Source organism: Leptonotus elevatus, chromosome 4 (genome assembly GCF_054856555.1).
Source record: "Leptonotus elevatus isolate MCC_2025b chromosome 4, RoL_Lele_1.0, whole genome shotgun sequence".
NCBI classification, from domain to species: Eukaryota; Metazoa; Chordata; class Actinopteri; order Syngnathiformes; family Syngnathidae; genus Leptonotus; species Leptonotus elevatus.
In genome coordinates this window covers 22,843,104-22,862,340 of record NC_141242.1, presented here as the reverse complement: position 1 = coordinate 22,862,340, position 19,237 = coordinate 22,843,104, and the positions used below count along the sequence as shown (strand labels likewise).

The 19,237-nt window shown below is 36.9% G+C and overlaps 2 protein-coding genes across 4 annotated transcripts in view; one reads left to right on the top strand and one right to left on the bottom strand.

Moving 5' to 3' along the window:
- Positions 1-13: 13 nt before the first annotated feature.
- On the bottom strand, positions 14-6,425 carry cstpp1 (centriolar satellite-associated tubulin polyglutamylase complex regulator 1). The gene is made up of 9 exons (XM_086073547.1): positions 6,180-6,425; positions 5,926-6,028; positions 5,691-5,821; positions 5,347-5,431; positions 4,904-4,989; positions 2,599-2,800; positions 962-1,071; positions 744-807; positions 14-607 (listed from the first exon to the last, which is right to left on the bottom strand). Exons 1-9 carry the CDS (start codon positions 6,232-6,234, stop codon positions 439-441), a joined length of 1,005 nt encoding a protein of 334 aa, XP_085929673.1. The 5' UTR covers positions 6,235-6,425; the 3' UTR covers positions 14-438.
- Positions 6,426-9,267: 2,842 nt separating this feature from the next.
- Positions 9,268-19,237, top strand: part of ckap5 (cytoskeleton associated protein 5) — a 35,981-nt gene continuing 26,011 nt past the window's right edge. For all 3 annotated transcript variants that reach the window (XM_086073558.1, XM_086073557.1, XM_086073556.1), the window contains exons 1-9: positions 9,268-9,353; positions 14,441-14,525; positions 14,803-14,996; positions 16,146-16,352; positions 16,608-16,779; positions 16,871-17,000; positions 18,146-18,246; positions 18,365-18,478; positions 18,634-18,738. In XM_086073558.1, coding sequence (XP_085929684.1) covers positions 14,469-14,525; positions 14,803-14,996; positions 16,146-16,352; positions 16,608-16,779; positions 16,871-17,000; positions 18,146-18,246; positions 18,365-18,478; positions 18,634-18,738 — 1,080 coding nt within the window. In that variant the 5' untranslated portion in view covers positions 9,268-9,353; positions 14,441-14,468. The remainder of the gene's footprint in view (positions 9,354-14,440; positions 14,526-14,802; positions 14,997-16,145; positions 16,353-16,607; positions 16,780-16,870; positions 17,001-18,145; positions 18,247-18,364; positions 18,479-18,633; positions 18,739-19,237) is intronic.

Sequence of the window (19,237 nt, the reverse complement as noted above, 5' to 3'; positions counted from 1 at the left end):
AACAGACAATGAATCATTACTACTGCTTTTATTTTAAGTATCTCTGTACTTCTTCTTAATTCAGTGTGAGCACATTTGCCTTTACATATTTTATTTGTCAATGGTGTAATCATTTGTGTGAGTATCAGAAATATCAGTCACAGTCTCAGCTACGTCTTTAATAGCTATTATATCCTTCAGTCCCACCAAAAATAATGAGCATAATGTAATTAAGTGTATAGTTAAAGGACAGCAGGTGACCTTTCAGGCACCGTTTTCTAAAACAAGCTTAATACGCTACATTTAGACAGTGAGGTCTTCTTGTCATACTTGCTTAAATTTGAGGTTCACGTATTTTCATGCCACTACACTACTCAGGTGGGAATCAAACTAACTAGTGCGAGTTGACACAGGCAAGAAAATTTCTAGTGCAACAGAAGCATGGCGGAAGGTGAAAGCTCAGTTTTCAGATGAGTCCGTCTCCTCTGTAGAGCCATCGCTCTCCACCTCCATCTTCCTCCTGTGGTGGATGTTCCTTCTGGGGGAGGCCTTTCTTTGCACCTCCTTCAGCATCCCCACCGCACTGCCACTGCTGTTGCTGCCGGGGCTGACTGAGATCTGGGCGATGCTTCAGGGAGAACGTGAAATTGGGCCAATTGAAGGAAACGGAGCAACGAGAACAGAAGGGGAAAGGCGTGAAGGAGGAATCCAAAAAGGTAAAAAAAAAAAATGATGCAGAATATCATCAACTATGCATAACTCACAGTTTGTCCAGTTCCTGGTCCATCTCTGGGTCAATCAGTACCTCCGTCTTACTCGGTAAGGCTCCTGTGACCAACATGTAAAGATGGAAAATTTCAATTTGGAATGTTCCACTTTTTAATCCTGCCTTTGGAGTCTGTGGTACGCTTATACTTCTAAACCAGTGATACCGTTAGAACAACTATTGTCGGCATAACATAGGAGACAAGAGAATATTTACCGATCATTTGGTTTATGCTTTCCTGTTTAGCCAGACCCATCAGTAAGCTGTGGTATGACACCTTGCCAGTCTCTTCTAGTGCTTCTTGTAAACAGGACCTAGGAGGGTGGCTACACACAACGAATGCACACACAAGCACATGGTTTTTGGTTGGGTAAACCTAGCAGAGTCCTGACCTGCACAAGGCGCTTGGATGAAGTGAACAATCAGAGGGAGTGGGAGATAAGAATGAGAGTTTTTACAAAATGACAAGTATGAATTTGTTGACAAACACAAAATGGAGAAAATAATGTATTACATACAGGTGCAACAATGAATCCATTAATGGACAAATAATCAATTATCAAATTAATCAATAACGATTTTGATAGTTGTTTTGAGACATTGTGTTCAATTTAAAAAATGTCCAAAGCCTCGGAATTTCTTCAGTCCTTCATAAAATAAGCCATATCATTGTTGTGTTTGATTTGCTTTTACTTTGGAAAACAATTACCAACATTTGTGCCCATTTTTTTTTAACCAAACTAGTAACTGAACGATAATTAAATTTGGCTTGTGCATTTTCGGCATTGTCAAATACTGTTGTTTTTGAATAAAGGCTGATAAACTTAAAATGATACTTTACTAATTTTGCAATTTTCAGGTAACAACCTAACAACCTAAGCCCTCAACACGTCATGTCATTTTCAGTCGACAAAAAGTGTCAAAATGCCTTTTTAAAGGTGTTAATAATAATATGACATTATCAAATTCAAATAGACAGCATATCTGCTTTTTACTGCTGAAAATTGCAAAATTAGTAAAGTATCCCAAAGGTGAATCATTGATTAATTGAAAAAACTGACAGATTCAGTATTAGTTAGTTATTAGTTACTTGCAGCCCTAGTACCTTAAAACAAAAGATTCTGAATCCTCACATATGCGTCAAGTTTTTGGTACCCCATAATGGCAACAAAATTGTAAATAAATAAATAGATGTGACATGATAATGTCACTGAATAGCATATTTGGATCTCCCCACAGATGTTCAATACAAGGACATTCAGAGCTGCTCCAAACCCATTGCAGTGCTTGGTTTCTGCTAAAAAAATACTTGGTAGAATTGAGGACAAAGATTTACACGAAATTTCATCAGACCAAAGAATATTATTCCTCACAGTCCTTCATGCAGGCTGTCTACGTGTTCCTGGCTCACTATTTATAGACTTTGTTTTATCTTGCCCTAAAAAGATTGGTTCAGTTATGTTCTTTTGGAACTTCCTCCCATCTTTCCAAGGGATCTCTGGAGCTGATGAGTTTCATGTTTTTCACGGTCATCAAGGTTCTTTATCTACAGTTGCACAAATCTGCAGACATTTTTAGTAGTTTTGCCACCTGTTTGTCAATATTGTCTGTCTTTAGTCGGTTCAATGGATGGCATTTGACTTGGTCTGTCAACTGGAACCCTTTTAATCAGAAGGATTTTTCATTTTTCCAAGCAAATTTTTTTTTCTGTTATTTTGGTTTGCTGAGTATTATTGATGATGAAGAAGAAATGTTTTACAATAAGGCTACAAATTAATAAAAGTTTTTTTATAGAAAGAATGAATTCAGAATATGCATATTCTGATATGTAGTGTTAAATGAATTTGGTCTACCTGTTTTTGATGTGGTCACAGAGGTCGTTTATACATTCAGCCAAAGTGGAAGCCTCCACTTCGAAATCCTGTTCCTTGCTATTTTCCTCTGTGGCCAAGCAAGGAAGCTGTTCGACGGAAGTTGATGTGGGGACAATGACGGTGTTTGGACTCTTCCCAGCTAACAGATCTTGGTAGATCAGCAACACACTATCCAGGAATTCTACAAGCACAATTGGGAGTAAGGCAACCACAGACAAGGGATGAAAGAATGTAGAGTTTCCATTAATTTTCTATTGTATTGTACTGTATTGATTTAGGAACAAAAAAAATGACTGAAGATAAATCTATCACTAAGTGTGATACGGCCTTGAATTAAAATAAAAGTTTTCTTCCACAAAATTTCAGATTTTATTGATCCCCACTTTGCTTATAGAAATAAAAATAATATCTGTTCGGAGCCAAGTTGTTAGCAGTGTACTGCACGCCAGCGGGCATACGAACAATACATTTTTCAAAGAAAAAAATAAAAGAACTCTACAAGTAACACTTGCATGTCATATCCTTGTGGCTTCAGAACATGCAAGCAGACATCCATGCATTCGAACCCGGCAGCATGGGCGGGCATTAGGTGGCCGTGCCCGCCCTGGCAGTCAGCTGTGCCTGCCTTGGGTTGGAAGCTGTTTTGAGAGCCCTCGCCAATACGCCAATCTGTTCTTCCCGTCAGTCACGTAAACTTGCGTTGCTTTTGCTTCAATTAAAGTATGGCTTGCCAACCAACCATAGCCTACACTTCCTTTCAAGTTTGGCTTTGATTGACAGCTAAAGCTAGCAAATGACAACACATACATACATAACAATGGATGGCGGGTGGGCGGTCAGACGCGCGTCCTTTGACAGACAAATCTAGTTCTGGGTTATTAACCAGCGCGCACTCGCTCGCTGGCCGAATGACCGCCCACGCAGTGGTGTAGTGGTCCCTGGAGAAGTGGGTATAACTCTCAATTTTACCCAGTTTTTTAAATTTATTTTTATTTTTAGTATTCCAGGAAAACGTCCGCTTTTAGAAACGGTGACATGTAAGAATTAAGAATCCGTCATTTGTACTTTTAACTCACAATAATAAAATTATCATGACTTGTTTAGAACAGTTTGGTAACAATAAGCAGCCTGAAATAATGTAAAATGTATTTATCATGAGGCAAGCACAAAGTATATGTTATAAAACAATTTTAAATATTTTGTGAATAATGAACAAAAAAAAAGTGAAAAACAGTCTGATTAGACTTCAGTCTTGTTTTGTGCATTCTTGTGTTTTAATTAACCGGTACTTAAAAATCAGGTACCAGCCAAGAGCTACTAGAAAACTTAACTAGAGCATGTAGCAGTACATGTAACCCGCAGCGTCCAGCCTGGCAATTGAACCCATGTTGTGATCAAGTATCCCGTGTACGAGGGCAAATCAGTTCACCTGAGCAAAATTTCCGGGTCGCCATTGTGGCTCGGGTGGGCATTTGAAGGATTGTTTTCCTCGGCATAACCCGCCCTACTCTGCCTCCAATTGGCTCATCAGTCCTCATGCCAAAAGTTACCCAATCTAATCAGCGTATGCATGGAGTAGCAGCCAATTAGAGGCAGAGGAGGGTAGGCCGTGGCTGAACGGTGTGCATCAGGGAGGATTTAGAAGTGGGTATACTCAATGCTGACTGAAAAAGAAGTGGCCGCGTATACCCTGGACTACACCACTGCGCCCACGTCATGTTTATGTAGGAACTGCTGCCTTTTTGTGAATAAAAAAAAAGTGATGCAAAGCGACATATTGTACTGTTTTTTATGTCATTGAACCCATATTATATCGCTATTGGATCATTATCAGTTTTGCAGTAGAGGCAAGTGAAAAGAAATAACACAAAATAAAATTAATATCATAAATAGGTGATATTGGCGATGATGAGTAAGATGAGATGAGTAAGCAAAGTTGTGTTGTCTTCTTAGTGTGTCGGGCTTGTTTAGTCTAATTGTATGTTTATACTAATTGTGTGTCTGTGCTGTACTTATATTTTTGTATTTTATTGCTTTTTTTTAACATCATGTCCAGGGGACTACAGAGGGAAAATAACTTGGCTAATTCTCCCTTTTTTAACTCATGAATTTCTATGCGTTTTATTTAATTGCACCGTCTCCTTTTAAATTAATCAAATCAAATCAAATTAGTACAAATACATTAATAACAAGAAATAGGGAAGTGAATATTTGTAAGTAAATAAGTATCAATAAAATGACACAAAATACAGCATGCAGATGCCATGAAACACTAAAAAAGTACCTTGGTAGTAGAATTGCAACTGGAAGGCGTAAAGAAAGTCCGAGAAAGACATCAAGCATTCTAAACCATCATTCAGCACAACAATTCTATAGGGAAAAAAGAAGAGCAGTTTAACACACTGTACTTACTACCAACAAGCTAAATGTACTGTGTTAATTAACATATTTATATGAATATACTGCAGAGTGCACACATAGTATAGTATATACTATATTTGCAATGAGTAAAACAGAAATACTTGAACTCAGTTAAAAGCCACAATTGAGTTAATCTGTTTTTTCTTTTTAAAATCTTAGTCAACTCTACACCAAGATTGATATTGACTAAGTAAGTGCCCCCCCCCCTCCCCCCAAAAAAAATATTGAGCAATTAAAGATAAAAACAAACACATATCCAGGAATTGATATTGACATTTTGTGATCAGTGATGTTGCCATTACGGACCTGGCTGCACTCTTTACTATCTCCATTGGGAAGTCTGGACAAAGCAGCTGGAGCAGGGAGCTATACTCCAAGATGGACAGCAGATCTGAAAGCAACAAACATAAGGACAAGAACAGATGACTTGATTTGCAAGATGCAAATCATAAATAAATAAGCTAATAAATAATAATAATAATAATGTCAATTGCAGTAATGAAATGCATCAATGTCCAAACACAATCAAGTGGTCAATTTGTATTTTTTATCCAAATCAGCATCCTGGAGAACTGTGCAACATGTCCTCTCACAGCTTTCAAGGCCATTAGGTAAAATATATCTTCTGACTATTTTTGTGTTTCTCTCACCTCCACTCTTGCCAATCTGCCGGTAGCATCTCCAGAAAACTCTGATGAATGAGGCTCTGTTATGAGGAGTGGCCCTGATGTAGTTAAACTCTCTGAATAGGATGTGGTTACCATTCTTTACACTGCTAAAACTACAGATACAAACAATAAATAAATACGTTTTAATCATCATAACCAGGTGTTATAGATCAGATTACACTCAATGTAAATGGGAAGCCGAATAAATGTGACATACTATTCAGCGAAGTAGCGGATGACACCAAAATGGGTGTATTCCTCTTTATGTTCCAGCAGCTGGGTCAGAGCATCACTCAGGTAAAACAACACATTACTCTCAGCTGTGAAGCAAATGAACAACAAATAAATACCAGCTTGAACCCGGGAGGCATGGTATCCTGCTGAAACGCAAAATTTCACTTTGGGTTCTCCCAAATATCCAAACTTACAAAGGAAAGAGCAACGTCTATGAGTCTCGATGGAAGAACCTACCGAGATATTCGTCAACCGTGACAGTCGGGTTAAAGCGATTCATTCCTGACGTCATATCGAGAGGAAAAAGTCGAACATTACATGAAATCTTATTCAAATGTAGGCAGCTAGAAAACTAATATACAGTACTCGCTCTGGTCGGTGTAAATGTTTGATGATGCAATCGTGAGATTTTACTACGTCGTTTCTCCCCTATCGATTATTCAGAAGAAAACGGATGTTGTGAGTCACTATTTCAATGGCGTCGAAAAACACAACCCAACAATTGGTTCCTGCACTTCTCTTTGGAAAGGCGAATGGGTTTGTTCACGGCAACGACACTTGAAAATGGTTAAAGGCAGTTGTCAGCTCTTTGGCTTTGATACAATTTTGAAGATTTTTCTTGCAGAGAGGTTATATTGATATATTGAAATTGTGGTCTTTTTATTATGATTATTTTAATCAAACATAATGGGACAATGAACTGTTATGGTTATTGAAAACATACCGTTAACATATATTTCTATATTTGCAAAAAAAAAAGAAGAAGAAGAAAAATAAAAAGAAAGGAAAAAGTGTGGACTTTTTAGTCCACTGACCAGTGCCAAGAGGGTGCCAGTTTGAGTCTTGTACAGTAGAGGGCGTCAATTATTTGTCATAATTTAAATTGACGTCTTTCAGACGCTGCCATTAAACTATGCCACTGCGTATGCACAGTGGTAAACATGGTTCTTTAATGTATTTGCATTATATGTCTAATTAATGTGATAATTTTCAATGGGCACATGAAATAGTAACTTCAACGGAGCCGTTTAATATAACATTGTAGTCCTTATGGCCATTAGAAAAAAGTTTTTGGGGGGGGGGGGGTATTGTACAATAGTGATACAATCATATTCTTTACTATCTTAAACCATAATATCGATACTTCTACTTGAGCAATAAATTTGAATACTATATTGAAACCTCTGTGGAAGTTATAGGGAGACCAGGGCTAGTTGTATCACTTGTTATACTTTTATCCAGTTCTTGGAATAAATACATCATATATAAACAAAATGTATACCAGATGAAAGACGTGTGTTCATGTCATTTTCATACTTTGTGTCAGTGCAGAGATATAAGCTATCAAAATGAGGGAGTGAACATGTGACATGTTGCCCATTCAATGGGTAAGTTGTCACACTGGATTTTGCAACTGATAAAATAAAAGGACAAAAGTATCCCTTTTATTATTATTGTTTTATTATTATTTTTTTTACAGCAAGAAATGTTTTTGTCATTGTTCTTGAAAATTTGCTGTAATCATTGAGCAAACTAACATAAAATATTATGCAAAGTTCTTAAGAACTGCTAGCATGTAGGTCATAGCTTTCAGCCTCAAATGCCTGTTTTGCTTCATTTAAACTGGACATTTTAGACTAAATTGAATATAGAAAAATAAAGCATTTCCGTTAATAGATTGATGGATGGTTCATCATGAAACTTAAACTAGTCCTAACATGTGAGCGTACTGTAGCTCCATCAACAACTGGAAAAATCTAACCTAGCAAACTAATTTCCTCACTCTTTAGACTCATCATTTGAATAGTAATTCTGGCATATGTAAACCGAGTTGTCAGAGGTGCATTTTTCATTGGCCCATTCCTTGCTTATGTGACAACAAACCCCAAAATGACTGAGACAAATTGCCCCAAACTACCATGTTGGCTAATACTTCCTCTAGTTTAAAGTTAGCTTAAAACAGAGCAGTGACTGAGGCATAACAAGATGCCTGAATCTCTCTTCTAACAAGTCCACACAATTTGCTGCTAGAATTTGTCTATATATGACACCAGTTTCAAAATATATGAAGTTGATTTTTTTTTACTTTGGGTTGTGCAAAACAGATAACTGGCCCTTATCTCAGCTCGCAATGTGCTATTTTCTTCTCAAACAGTACACAGCCCCTGGCCATTTAGGCGAAGAAAACTAGTATTCCACTATTTTCGTTGCGCCCTCTTGTGGAGATTTTTTTTTGCAATGTGACAATTTACCCGTGATCTAACTAGCCCCGGTCTCCCTACATATCGATTGAGAGATTTTATATCAACGAGAAATTTATTGGCCAGGCCTTCAGAAGTACTTTTTATTATTATATTATTATTATTTTTTTTTTTTACACTTGCTCATTTATCAAACAGTTTTCACCATTCTAAATTCAACATATTCCAAAATTCATGCCTTCCAGGATGCTATTTTTCTCATTCCAAAATATATTTTTTTAATCCCAGATTTCACATTTTGCACACCAAAATTAACGATTCATTCCCAATGAGACATTCAACAAACAGGTTTAATGTTTCACATAGTTCCAACTCAAATTTCAAAATATTCCGCTGTATCATTCAATTCACCTTTTCAACATTTCTCAACATTTGCTTCAAATTTCACACATGCCAAAAATTTCACATTTTTATACTTTTACAAGTATTGCACTTATTCTTTTTTTTATTCTTGTTTGAAATAGATAGAAGAAAACACATAGGGAAACCACAGCACAACCACAAAGGTGATGTGGCCAAATTTTAACTAGTTAAAACTGAAGCCGACCTCGGACCAATTAAAAAGTTCTTCATTTCGAAAGTTGTACTTTAGGGTGGGGTTTCGGTTCAAATTTGACCAATCACTGTTCGACACTCGTGACCTACGAAGACGTCCCAGGACCAACATGAATAAATAATTATTAGGATAAGCGATATTTGTGTAAAGGTAGTTGGCCTTATATTCGCATAGTTAAAAAAAAAGAAAAGAAAAGAAAAAATGACGGTTAAAAAAAAAGCTCAGCCTCTCCCATTCTTTCTCCGCCCTTCGAGACGTTTGAAATTATTGAAACAAGTTCGATTCAACTAACAGTGTCACACCGGAAGTAATACATATATGAATGCTAAATCATTGTAATCATTTAAACAAAATACTCATTATATTTAAATAGAGATCATTACTTTACAATAACAAAATTACACTACATAAAACACAACTTAGCTTACCAGAAGACAGTAAAATGTATAATTTTATTTTGTACCGGATGTTGTATTTTGAGTCCTGCGTGTGCGGTATGACTATTCTATAAAGCTTGATTGAGGCGATTGCATTTTCATCTCCGTCTTACCACCGGACGTCTGGCATCATACTGTCTCCAAGACCCCTCAAGAGGTATTCAATCAATATCAAATCAATTGTTGTCTCGTCTTGATTAAAACGTGTATTTGGCACATAGTGTGATAAGCTACTATGTTTCAGTTAGAGGCGATGTGCATTGCGTTGATAGGCCTGTTTATGTTGGCGCGGATGGTTAGCTCGCAGAGCAGCTAAAGGCGGCTACCGTCCGCTATGAACAAAAAGCTTTATTCCATGACAGTCACGCGGTTGGCATACCCCTCAACGCGTGTTTACTTTTGTTGTTGTTGATATACATACGTTGCTCAATAAGTGCGCGCGCGCGCAGGTCTTGCTTTTTCAGTGGAAATATCTTCACCCCGAATGAACGATGGAACGCGCTAGCTTGATACAGTCACTGTTGTTGTTGAGTGTACGACGTTCGTTCACCCACAAAAAAAAAAAACCCCGACAAAAAATATTTTTTCAGTTTGCCGACCGACAAAAGGGTTCCAATAGTCAAAAGATTTGTGTAGTGTAACACCCGGAGTAGTTTTTATTAATGCAGAATTCAACTGATCAAATTGATCTTTCAGGCCTGAGTGAATTCATAAGTGTGTGTGTGTGTGTGTACTTAAAAACGTATTATGCTGCTAACATTTTTGATTTAATTGGGATAATGATACAAATATCTGTGTAACTTCTTTCTTTGCATAAATATTGCAATATGAAACAAACTCAGATGTTTTTCTGTCTTCAATGCACGGTCGTTTCATTCTGCTGATAATATGGTCAAGTTTGCTGCTGCTGAAAAGTAGGAACGTATACATTACTGGAGCTTCATCTTAAAGGGGATACTTTGTGCAAAGTAGTCTGTTTTAATATGAAAAATTTGTATTTTTTGCCGTGACTGGTAACTCTTACTATTTTGCTATGAATCACACAAGAACTAAAAGTACAAATTCTGCACCAGTAAAAGCGCATAGCTTGTGGCATAAATGGTGAAAGCGATCACCCCAAAAGTGCGAGGTCACTGGTTCGATTCCCCCTCTGTATATTGCACGACAATTTATTCACAACAACCTATGCGTTAGGGTTAGGCTGATAATGCCAATAACAGCCAATGCTTTGAAGTTTATGGTTAGATAAGTAAATGCTAATAACAACAAACAGCATATGCTGTGATATGGCTATGGTTAGGTTTAGGCCGGTAATGCAGACAATCTTCGGTGGCAAAGCAGAATGAAAACTTGGTGAAGGGGATGAAGCGAGGCAGGAACCACTCCCAGTGAGTGCATGACTTGGTTCGGCGGTTGACCAATCAGAGCCATTCACGGCAAAATAGCGCTAGCAGAAAAATTGCAGGACACGACAAAAATATCCACTGACTTTTAATATACGTATAAAATAAATAAATAATAAAGTTATTTGCTATGAGCCTATTTCTCAAAATGTGCCCGTGAGCGTGCCATTCTGCCGCCTACAGTTCGGCTAACTCGCATAATAGCAAGTTAAAGTTCTTTGATGAGACTGACAAAGCACTCTTATGTCAAAATCAAAAGAAACAGTTCAGTGGCGGTATTCTGTATTCCCCTCGCACATTCTTGCATTGTTGAGGCTGGTCTTTCTTAAGACGCGTATTTATTCTCCCAAATTTTGGTGGGCTTCTGAATAGGGCTGGGTATCGATTCTAATTTCCTCAATTTCGATTCACAAGAATTCAGTTCGATATCGATTCTTCACGATTCAATTCGATTAACTTGAATTCATTTCGCTATTGATTCTTTCTGGAACATTAATTCTTCTTAAATATCAAGGACATAATAAAAACTCAATAAACATACAATTTTGCGAAGGCAGTAACTGGTTAAATGGTTTAGTTTATTAATGAAATGTTATAATCACTGAAATTATATACTATATTATACAAACATTGACATACGCAAAGATGAGATGAAAGTATTTTCATAACTCTAATTCAATAATTGTAAATATAAATCAAAAAGATTCAGAGTTATCATAAAGTGCAATAAGTCAGGTCTTCCATAAATTTAAGAAAATAGTTTTAAATTAATGTGAACATTAAAATTTCAAGAGAACGGTAACATACAAAAAAATGGCCTTTAAAATTAAATTTTATGGGGGGAGGGAGATATTGAAATAATCAATTCATTGCCTTATGAATCTATCAGGCATGAAAATAAGAAACGATTCTTTGTTGTTGTTGTTTTTTTTTTAACCCAGCCCTTCTTCTGAAGTATGCAACATTCAACTTTATAGGTTCCACATGTAATGTACCGTTTTATCTTGATGGAGTTCAGTCAATATAAAATGGAATGATAATGGGCTATCCTTGACGTGCATTAGTCAATCATGTGCTAATGCTTTTGTGCAAGTGGATGCAAGTAATGCAGCTGAATACATGACAGTATTTTGAGTCCTGTCCTATTGTGTGAAATTTGTGAACCCAATTTTGAGGCAATATTACTTTGTCTAAAAAGAGTGTAATTGATGATAGAGACGATAGGTAAGAAAGGGCACGATAAACATTTTTCTATCGTCATGGCGATATATATTGCCATATCTCCCAGCACAATGTATCGGTGCCAATACCAGTCTTATTTTAAGGTATCGGTATTCGTGGCGGTGACCTATACCATTATCGGCCGCCGTCCTGCAGCTATTTTATGATCAGGGACGAGAAATGAGAAATTAAATGAATACAAAGTTGCCATTGATTTTTGCCATTTTTTTAAAACTACAATCATTACAAATTCATCCACTATTGTTCAGTGTTTTTGTAAAAAACTATTGTGTTAATTGTATATACTGTGTTTTTATGACATTGCCGATGGCTGGAGCGCGCCACCTCTGCCTTACAACCATGAAATGAGCGTGTGCAACGGTTGCTCCATGATCTGTTTCTTCTTTGCCACATTAAAGTTAAAAAAAGAAAGCTATTTCTTCTTCGGTTGTTGCTTCAGGTCTTTCTGGTGAACTGCTGTTGATATAGCGCCACCATAATGGTGCAACACTGCAACTGCAGTTAAAATGCGTTCCTACTGAGCTCAATCAACACAGCTGGAGCGCTGTGTTGAGTGATATCAGTGGCTCAGGCTGTAGGTGGCGGCAAGTAGTTGTATTTGTAAAATCTGGTAATACAGGAAACCCTCGTTCATCGTCCCAGACCCTGCGATAAGTGAAATCCAGAACATAAAAATACCCCATTTAAATCCTTCAAAGGCATGTTTTTAATTGATGGGTGAGTAAATATCAGACTGATACCATCATACTGGCCTTATTTCAAGGTATCAACTTATCAAGTATTTGTGAAGGCTGTTGATACCAGTCACTGGTGCCTTCTTGTGGTCATTCTACTATTAAGAAATTAATGGCTTGGCATGCAGGCTGGCGGAACGTTTTTGTAAGTGAACTGTATCCATGTAAATCTTCTCAAATGACCATTAAGATGCAATTTATGTAAGTATACTTGCATGATTGTTCCTAAAGTTTATATTAATGCTTAGAATGAGTTATTTGCATGGCTGACAGTTTCTTTCTTGAATTCCATCTACTGTAAAATGTAGAGCTTTTCGAAATTAATCGATTAATTGACAAGTAATCAATTATCAATTTAATCCACAACTATTTTAATAATCGAGTAATCATTTGGAGCCATTTTTTATGTAAAATTGTCCAAATCCTCTGATTTCAGCATATCAACAGTAATTGTTCACTTATTTCTCTAGTCGTTCAGAAAATAAGCCCGATTATCTTCTGTGTGTAATCAAAATAAGACATTTGCAAACATCTGTTTTTACTTGGGAAAACAATGACAAAAACAATAACATAGTACAGCATCAAACCTCCCTTTTTTTTTTAATCACTATACTGTATACTGATATGAAGTACAAAAAACACACCAATCACTGGTTAATAAACAATAATCAGGAAAAAATGCTTTTGTAATACACTTTAAAGCAAAATTAAAATGAATCAGATTAGTCGCTTAAACGATTGAATAATTGATAGCTTAATCGATTCTAACAATATTCTATAGTGACCACACTAGTAAAATCCCATCTCTGCAACAATTCCCCAGTTAGGCCTGTATGGTAGAGTGGCCAGACAGAAGCCATTTCTTAGTAAAAGGCACATAGAAGATCGCCGTGGAGTTTGTCCAACGGCTCCCGAAGGGCTCAGACCGTAAGAGACAAAATTCTCTGTTTTGATAAGGCAACGATTGAGCACTTTAGTGACTGACTGCCCAATGTCATGTTTGTTGGAAAGCAGGCACCGCTCCATCAGGCCAATAAATGCCCTCCGTACAGTGAAGCATGTTGTTGGCAGCATCATGTTCTGGGGATATTTTTCAGGATTTAGGCAAAAGGAATGCAGCAATCTACAGAGACATCAGACAGACATGACAGTTCATCTTTTAGCAGGACAACAACCCCAAGCACAGAGCGCTAAGTTATCAAAGGAGTCTTTTTTTGGTCTACATTAATTGTGACAAAACCTGTTCTCAGTGTTCCAGCTAGAAGCCAGAATTGTATTTTATTGAACTTTACTAGCGCCTTCTGAAAATGCCTGATTATTGACGCCTCCACCTACGCAATGGAGCTTGATGGGTGTGAAACTGCCCAAAGCTACTGTAGAAGACTTGAGGGTTGTAATTGCTGACTAAGGTGCTTGAAAAAAGGCAGGAAATACTTGGCAGTGTTTTTTTTTTAAATAAATCTGCAAAAATGTCAACTTTAAAAAAAAAAAAAAAATTATTACTTGGTGTGTTGTTTTTGAGGAAATAATAAGAATTTCTTTCCATTTTGAAATAAGGCTGTAAAATGTGAAAATAATATCCATATGTGCTGTACATACAAGGGGACAGTACATGCAAAAAAACAAGGTTACTCTGTGTCCAATTTAATTGGAAACTTCTGTAGATTGGGAATATACAATATATATATATATCTTTTTTTTCTTTTTTCTTTTTAATTTGAGTTCCATCCATCAACTCAAATGTACAAGTCATTGATTTTTTTAAATTATTATTTATTATTATTATTTAGCTTTTAACGCTCACCATTTCCTGCAGAATTTTAACTGTGCTTAATGTTTTTTTGTTTTTGTTTTACATTTTCCAGTTGAGTACTTGCCGCTGCAAGTGGCAAAATGGGGGACGATAGTGAGTGGATGAAGCTTCCCATCGACCAGAAATGCGAACATAAGGTACTTGTACTCCAGTGATATTCTAATCTATATGATCCTCTCAGCCTATGACCAATTAGTTAGAAAATAGCAAAGTGGCAATGTGAAATCATCAGGTCATAGTGTAAATATAGCATTATTCCATAAAATTACACAGGAATTGTTGTCGGACTTCACATTGGGGGATATTGGCCACCCAAAATTTAGGGCTAATAGAGTGGTCTAGAGCCAGAATCAATGCTTTTGACAAAACACAGTTATGCATTTATACTTTTGCTGTGAACTTTTTGATTTCTAGGTGTGGAAAGCCCGTCTAAACGGTTATGAAGAAGCTCTGCAGTTGTTCAATAGGATAGATGACGAGAAGAGTCCGGAGTGGGGGAAATACCTTGGACTGATAAAGAAGTTTGTCACAGAGTCCAATGCGGTGGCTCAGCTTAAAGGCCTCGAAGCAGCCTTGGCTTACGTTGAGACTGCCCACGTAGCTGTGAAGTAAGTAATGAGAAGTTCAATTATATAAATAAATCCTTAAATAAATTGATAAGCAAAATATGGTTATGTAGACAAACGAAACATTTGCATTGACTAAATTGATTCAGACACTTATCAACATTGAATATCGAAATGTATTTGTCAAACACTAAAAGGTCTCAAAATAATTCATACAACAGGGTCCGACATTCAGCCTTGCCAACTGGGAGACAGTAGCCAAATAGCCGTCTTTGAATTCTTGTTTTTGCCTGAAAACATTCCTTTCCTATCCAATTCGAGCAAGATGAGCCGGAATTCCTTGAAGGATAGGTTTGTTTGAATTCTAGAAAAGCTTAGGAAGGTTAGCCTGGCAAGCTACTTTCTTGAAGGAAAGAAAGTGGATTTGAACAAGCTGTCATTGATTACCGTTTGGCCCGGTTCAAAACGAACCGTGGAATAATATTCATTTATTTGCTGTGACATATTCTACATGAGCAACGTTGCTTTTCGGCACCGAAAGTCCATCCTCATAGCGTTGAAAATAGCGGACGGGAGAGACAAAATATTTTTCCATTCAGCATTAAACTCATTTTAAATGACTATGAACAAATTGGCCATTAAAACCCTGGCGGCTGATGGCATTGGAAGCATTTATTTAAAAAGACATGTACTTCCACGAATCGCTTATCTGACTTCATGTTCGGTTTTTGCTGATTGGTTCATTCCATTGTCTGTTTGCTTGGGTTTGCCCCGCCTCAGAAATGCATTTGATAGTAACTGTGACCAGCGATGAGTCTGGGTTTCAGGCTATTGGAGAGGTGGCAAAAGGAGATTTGACTTTCTGAAAAATCCTCTCCACCATGTCTTTAGGTCCAAATCCGAAAATGCACTTCTGCCATTTTTACACAACGGAAATGTTCAGTGAGTTAGTGGCACGATCTGATTGTAGGTAGTGGAACTGGAACCACAAATAATATTGAACTCTGTATGAACAGAACTTGTCATGCAGCTTATTGTCCACGTTTTATAAATTAAATACATAAAAAAAGACTGCATATAGAAATATTAGTAGTCACTTAATATATTTTAAAAATAATCATTATTCTAATGCTTATATATTGATTATTAGATGTTGCGAGTGCTGGCATAGAGCATTGTTAATTTTTGCAGGACAACGGGTGACGTGGTGTCTGGTGTGGTGACCAAAGTGTTTAACCAGCCAAAGGCCCGGGCTAAGGAGCTGGGCACAGACATCTGTCTGATGTACATCGAAATAGAAAAAGCTGAGGTGGTGCAGGATGAACTTCTGAAGGGACTGGACAACAAGAACCCCAAGATAGTTGTGGCCTGTATTGAGACGCTCAGGAAGGCTCTCAGGTCAGTGCTACTTTCCAATGTAGAGAAAATCACTGTAATGTACGTTAAAAATATTTTATGAAAAGTACTTTCATACCTTTGCAAGAACAATTTGAGATAATTGTGAAGATGGTAAATTGACTGAACTTGAATCTACTGGTACTCAGAATATGTGACTAGCACAGCCAGTCATCTATTTCATTTTGAAACATTAAAAAATGCAATTCTCATAGCTTGCATACATTCATCATTTTCATGGGGTTTTCTTTCTTCCAGTGAGTTTGGATCCAAGATTGTGACTTTGAAACCAGTAGTGAAGGTTTTACCCAAGCAGTTTGAGTCCAGAGAGAAGGCGGTGAGAGACGAGGCAAAGATGCTTGCTGTAGAAATCTATAAATGGATCCGAGATGCTTTGAGACCTTCACTGCAGCATATCAACTCTGTGCTGGTATGACATGGCTCATCTCTGGAAACAGACATACTCGCTGAAATTATTTTAACAAGTGCCGTAAATGACACTGTCTGTGCCTTCTCGGCAGCTGAAGGAGCTTGAAGAGGAGTGGGTGAAGCTGCCGTCAAGCCCGCCCAAGCAAAGCAGGTTCCTTCGCTCCCAGCAAGACCTGAAGGCCAAGTTTCAACAACAACAACAAGCACATGGAGAAGCATCTGGTATTTATATATTAAAAAAAGATACTTGCTGAATTAGACGGTACGTATTATTTAATGATGTACCGGTAGTTCAATTAATTCAATATAATTAATATCCACTCTTGCTATAAATTTGTTTAGATTTTTGCAATGGTCTAAAACTTATACAAATATGTAGGCGAAACTGTAAAAAATGCAATTTAAGATTTATTTATAGTTTAATCAAACATTTGGAGATTTTTAAATGCAAATGACGCTTCTTGAGAAGCAAGCCAAATTCACTAAGTGCTATTTTTGGTTTGAAAGTAGGAAATCCAAAGGTGATTTAAACAAGTGATTCTTAACAATCCAGTAATTAAATAATACAGTACTTTGTAATTTCCAAAGTAATTTCAGCTTTGTAAATCTGGGCCGCAAGGGCAGCTTTATACACATGTAGCAGGGTATTTTTAAAACTGAATAATTCTAGTGTATTGTGGATCACTCAAAACGAAGGTCGTGGGAAAGAAAACGTCATTTGGTGAGGGCAATAGCTTCCAGCACAACTTTATTACGTCATCTCGCGCTCGAAAAAACAAAAACAGTCTCAACTGTCAGTGTTCACACATAAATGAAGGATTTTATAAAGCTTAACTAGATTTAATTTAGTTATTAAATACAAACTATAATAAATCAACATAAATCATATTTTATGAATGGGCCCGGGCCACTTTTAACAGGAAAAAGTTGGGCCCCAAGGTAAAAAAGGTTAAGAACACCCGATTTAACTCACTCACTGCCATAAATTCATCACAAAAAAAAAGATTATTAAAATTTAGGAGCAAGAGGCGATTACAATTTATAATTGTAATTAATCGCATGACTTGCCTAGTTAACTCACGATTAATCACAAATTTTATATTGGTTCTAAATGTACAATAAAAAAAATAGGTTTTCATACTCTTGTTAACAAAAGTGGGGAAAATTTAAAATTATTATTAATTTTTATTTTATTATTATTAATTTTTTTTAAAAGTGGGGAACATTTTTAAACTTATATAAATAGTTAAAATGATTTTTTTTTTTACGTTTATAGTCGTCAATGGCAGTGAATGGGTTAAAAACAACAATATTTATTTGATAAACCAATCTGACGGGGTTTCCCCTTTTTAACCCACCTTTTGCAGAAGAGGAAGAGGAGGAAACGGCAACAACAGTGGATCCTTATGAGCTGATGGAAGCTGTGGATATTCTTAACAAGTTGCCCAAAGACTTTTATGATAAAATTGTGAGTGTGGTATGCTTAACTGCATGCAGTGGCCATCTTCTCCCCATAAGGAATTAAGTTTTATCTATGCATTCTTTAACTCCATTTTAATTGTGAACCTCATTTTCTGTTTTTGCAGGAAGCTAAAAAATGGCAGGAGAGGAAAGAAGCTCTGGAAGCTGTTGAATCTCTTTTGAAGAACCCAAAATTGGAGAATGGGGACTATGGAGATCTTGTTAGAGCACTCAAGAAGGTACTTGGTCCAGTTGGTTTCCATCATTCGAATCATTTTATGATAACGAACTGGAGTATTAATGAAAACTCGAATGGCCAATTTCTGCCTGACTGGTGGTATTGTGATACTGGAGGATGTACGATTAAGTTAGAGTGCTGTTTGATGTGTCGTAGGTCGTGGGGAAAGATACGAATGTCATGCTGGTTGCACTAGCAGCTAAATGTCTGGCTGGGCTGGCCGCCGGTCTCAGGAAGAAGTTTGGAACGTATGCAGGGCAGGTAAGTTGCAAGAAAAATCTCATTTTAATGCAACTATTTGAGGAATCAGGAATCACCTGCAATTGTTGATTGACATTGAAATATCACAGCAGATTTACGAGAGGAAAAAATACACGCTATAATATTAATCAATCAATATTTATTGAACGCTTTTCATACATGACAATGTAACTCAAATGCTTCACATTGTTATAATCACCCCCACACCGCCATCATAAACAAATAAAAATGTAAGAGAGGAGTAGATTACGAAAATATTAGAGGCTGGGTACAGAGCATCTTGTGAGGGAAAACTTGCCTCATGGATTAGCATTTTTGTGTTTATTTTGCGTTTCTTTATTAGAGCAACACTAACAAACTTTCCGTTTGTTTATTATGGCGCCGCCATATGGACAAAAGCGGTAATGTTATGCCTGAAGGAAGAACTCATTTTCCATGAGGACAAGCGCATTGGGTCGTTTTTGAGCTCATGCCATTTAGCGTCGACATTCAAATTGAC

What these genes read in the sequence shown, in the direction of transcription:
- cstpp1 (XM_086073547.1), bottom strand. Translation starts at nt 6,234, where the DNA reads ATGACGTCAGGAATGAATCGCTTTAACCCGACTGTCACGGTTGACGAA. An exon ending in GCAGATTGGCAAGAGTGGAG is followed by an intron (nt 5,432 to 5,690) that starts GTGAGAGAAACA and finishes TGTTGCTTTCAG; the next exon opens with ATCTGCTGTCCATCTTGGAG. An exon ending in AAGCATAAACCAAATGATCG is followed by an intron (nt 808 to 961) that starts GTAAATATTCTC and finishes TGTTGGTCACAG; the next exon opens with GAGCCTTACCGAGTAAGACG.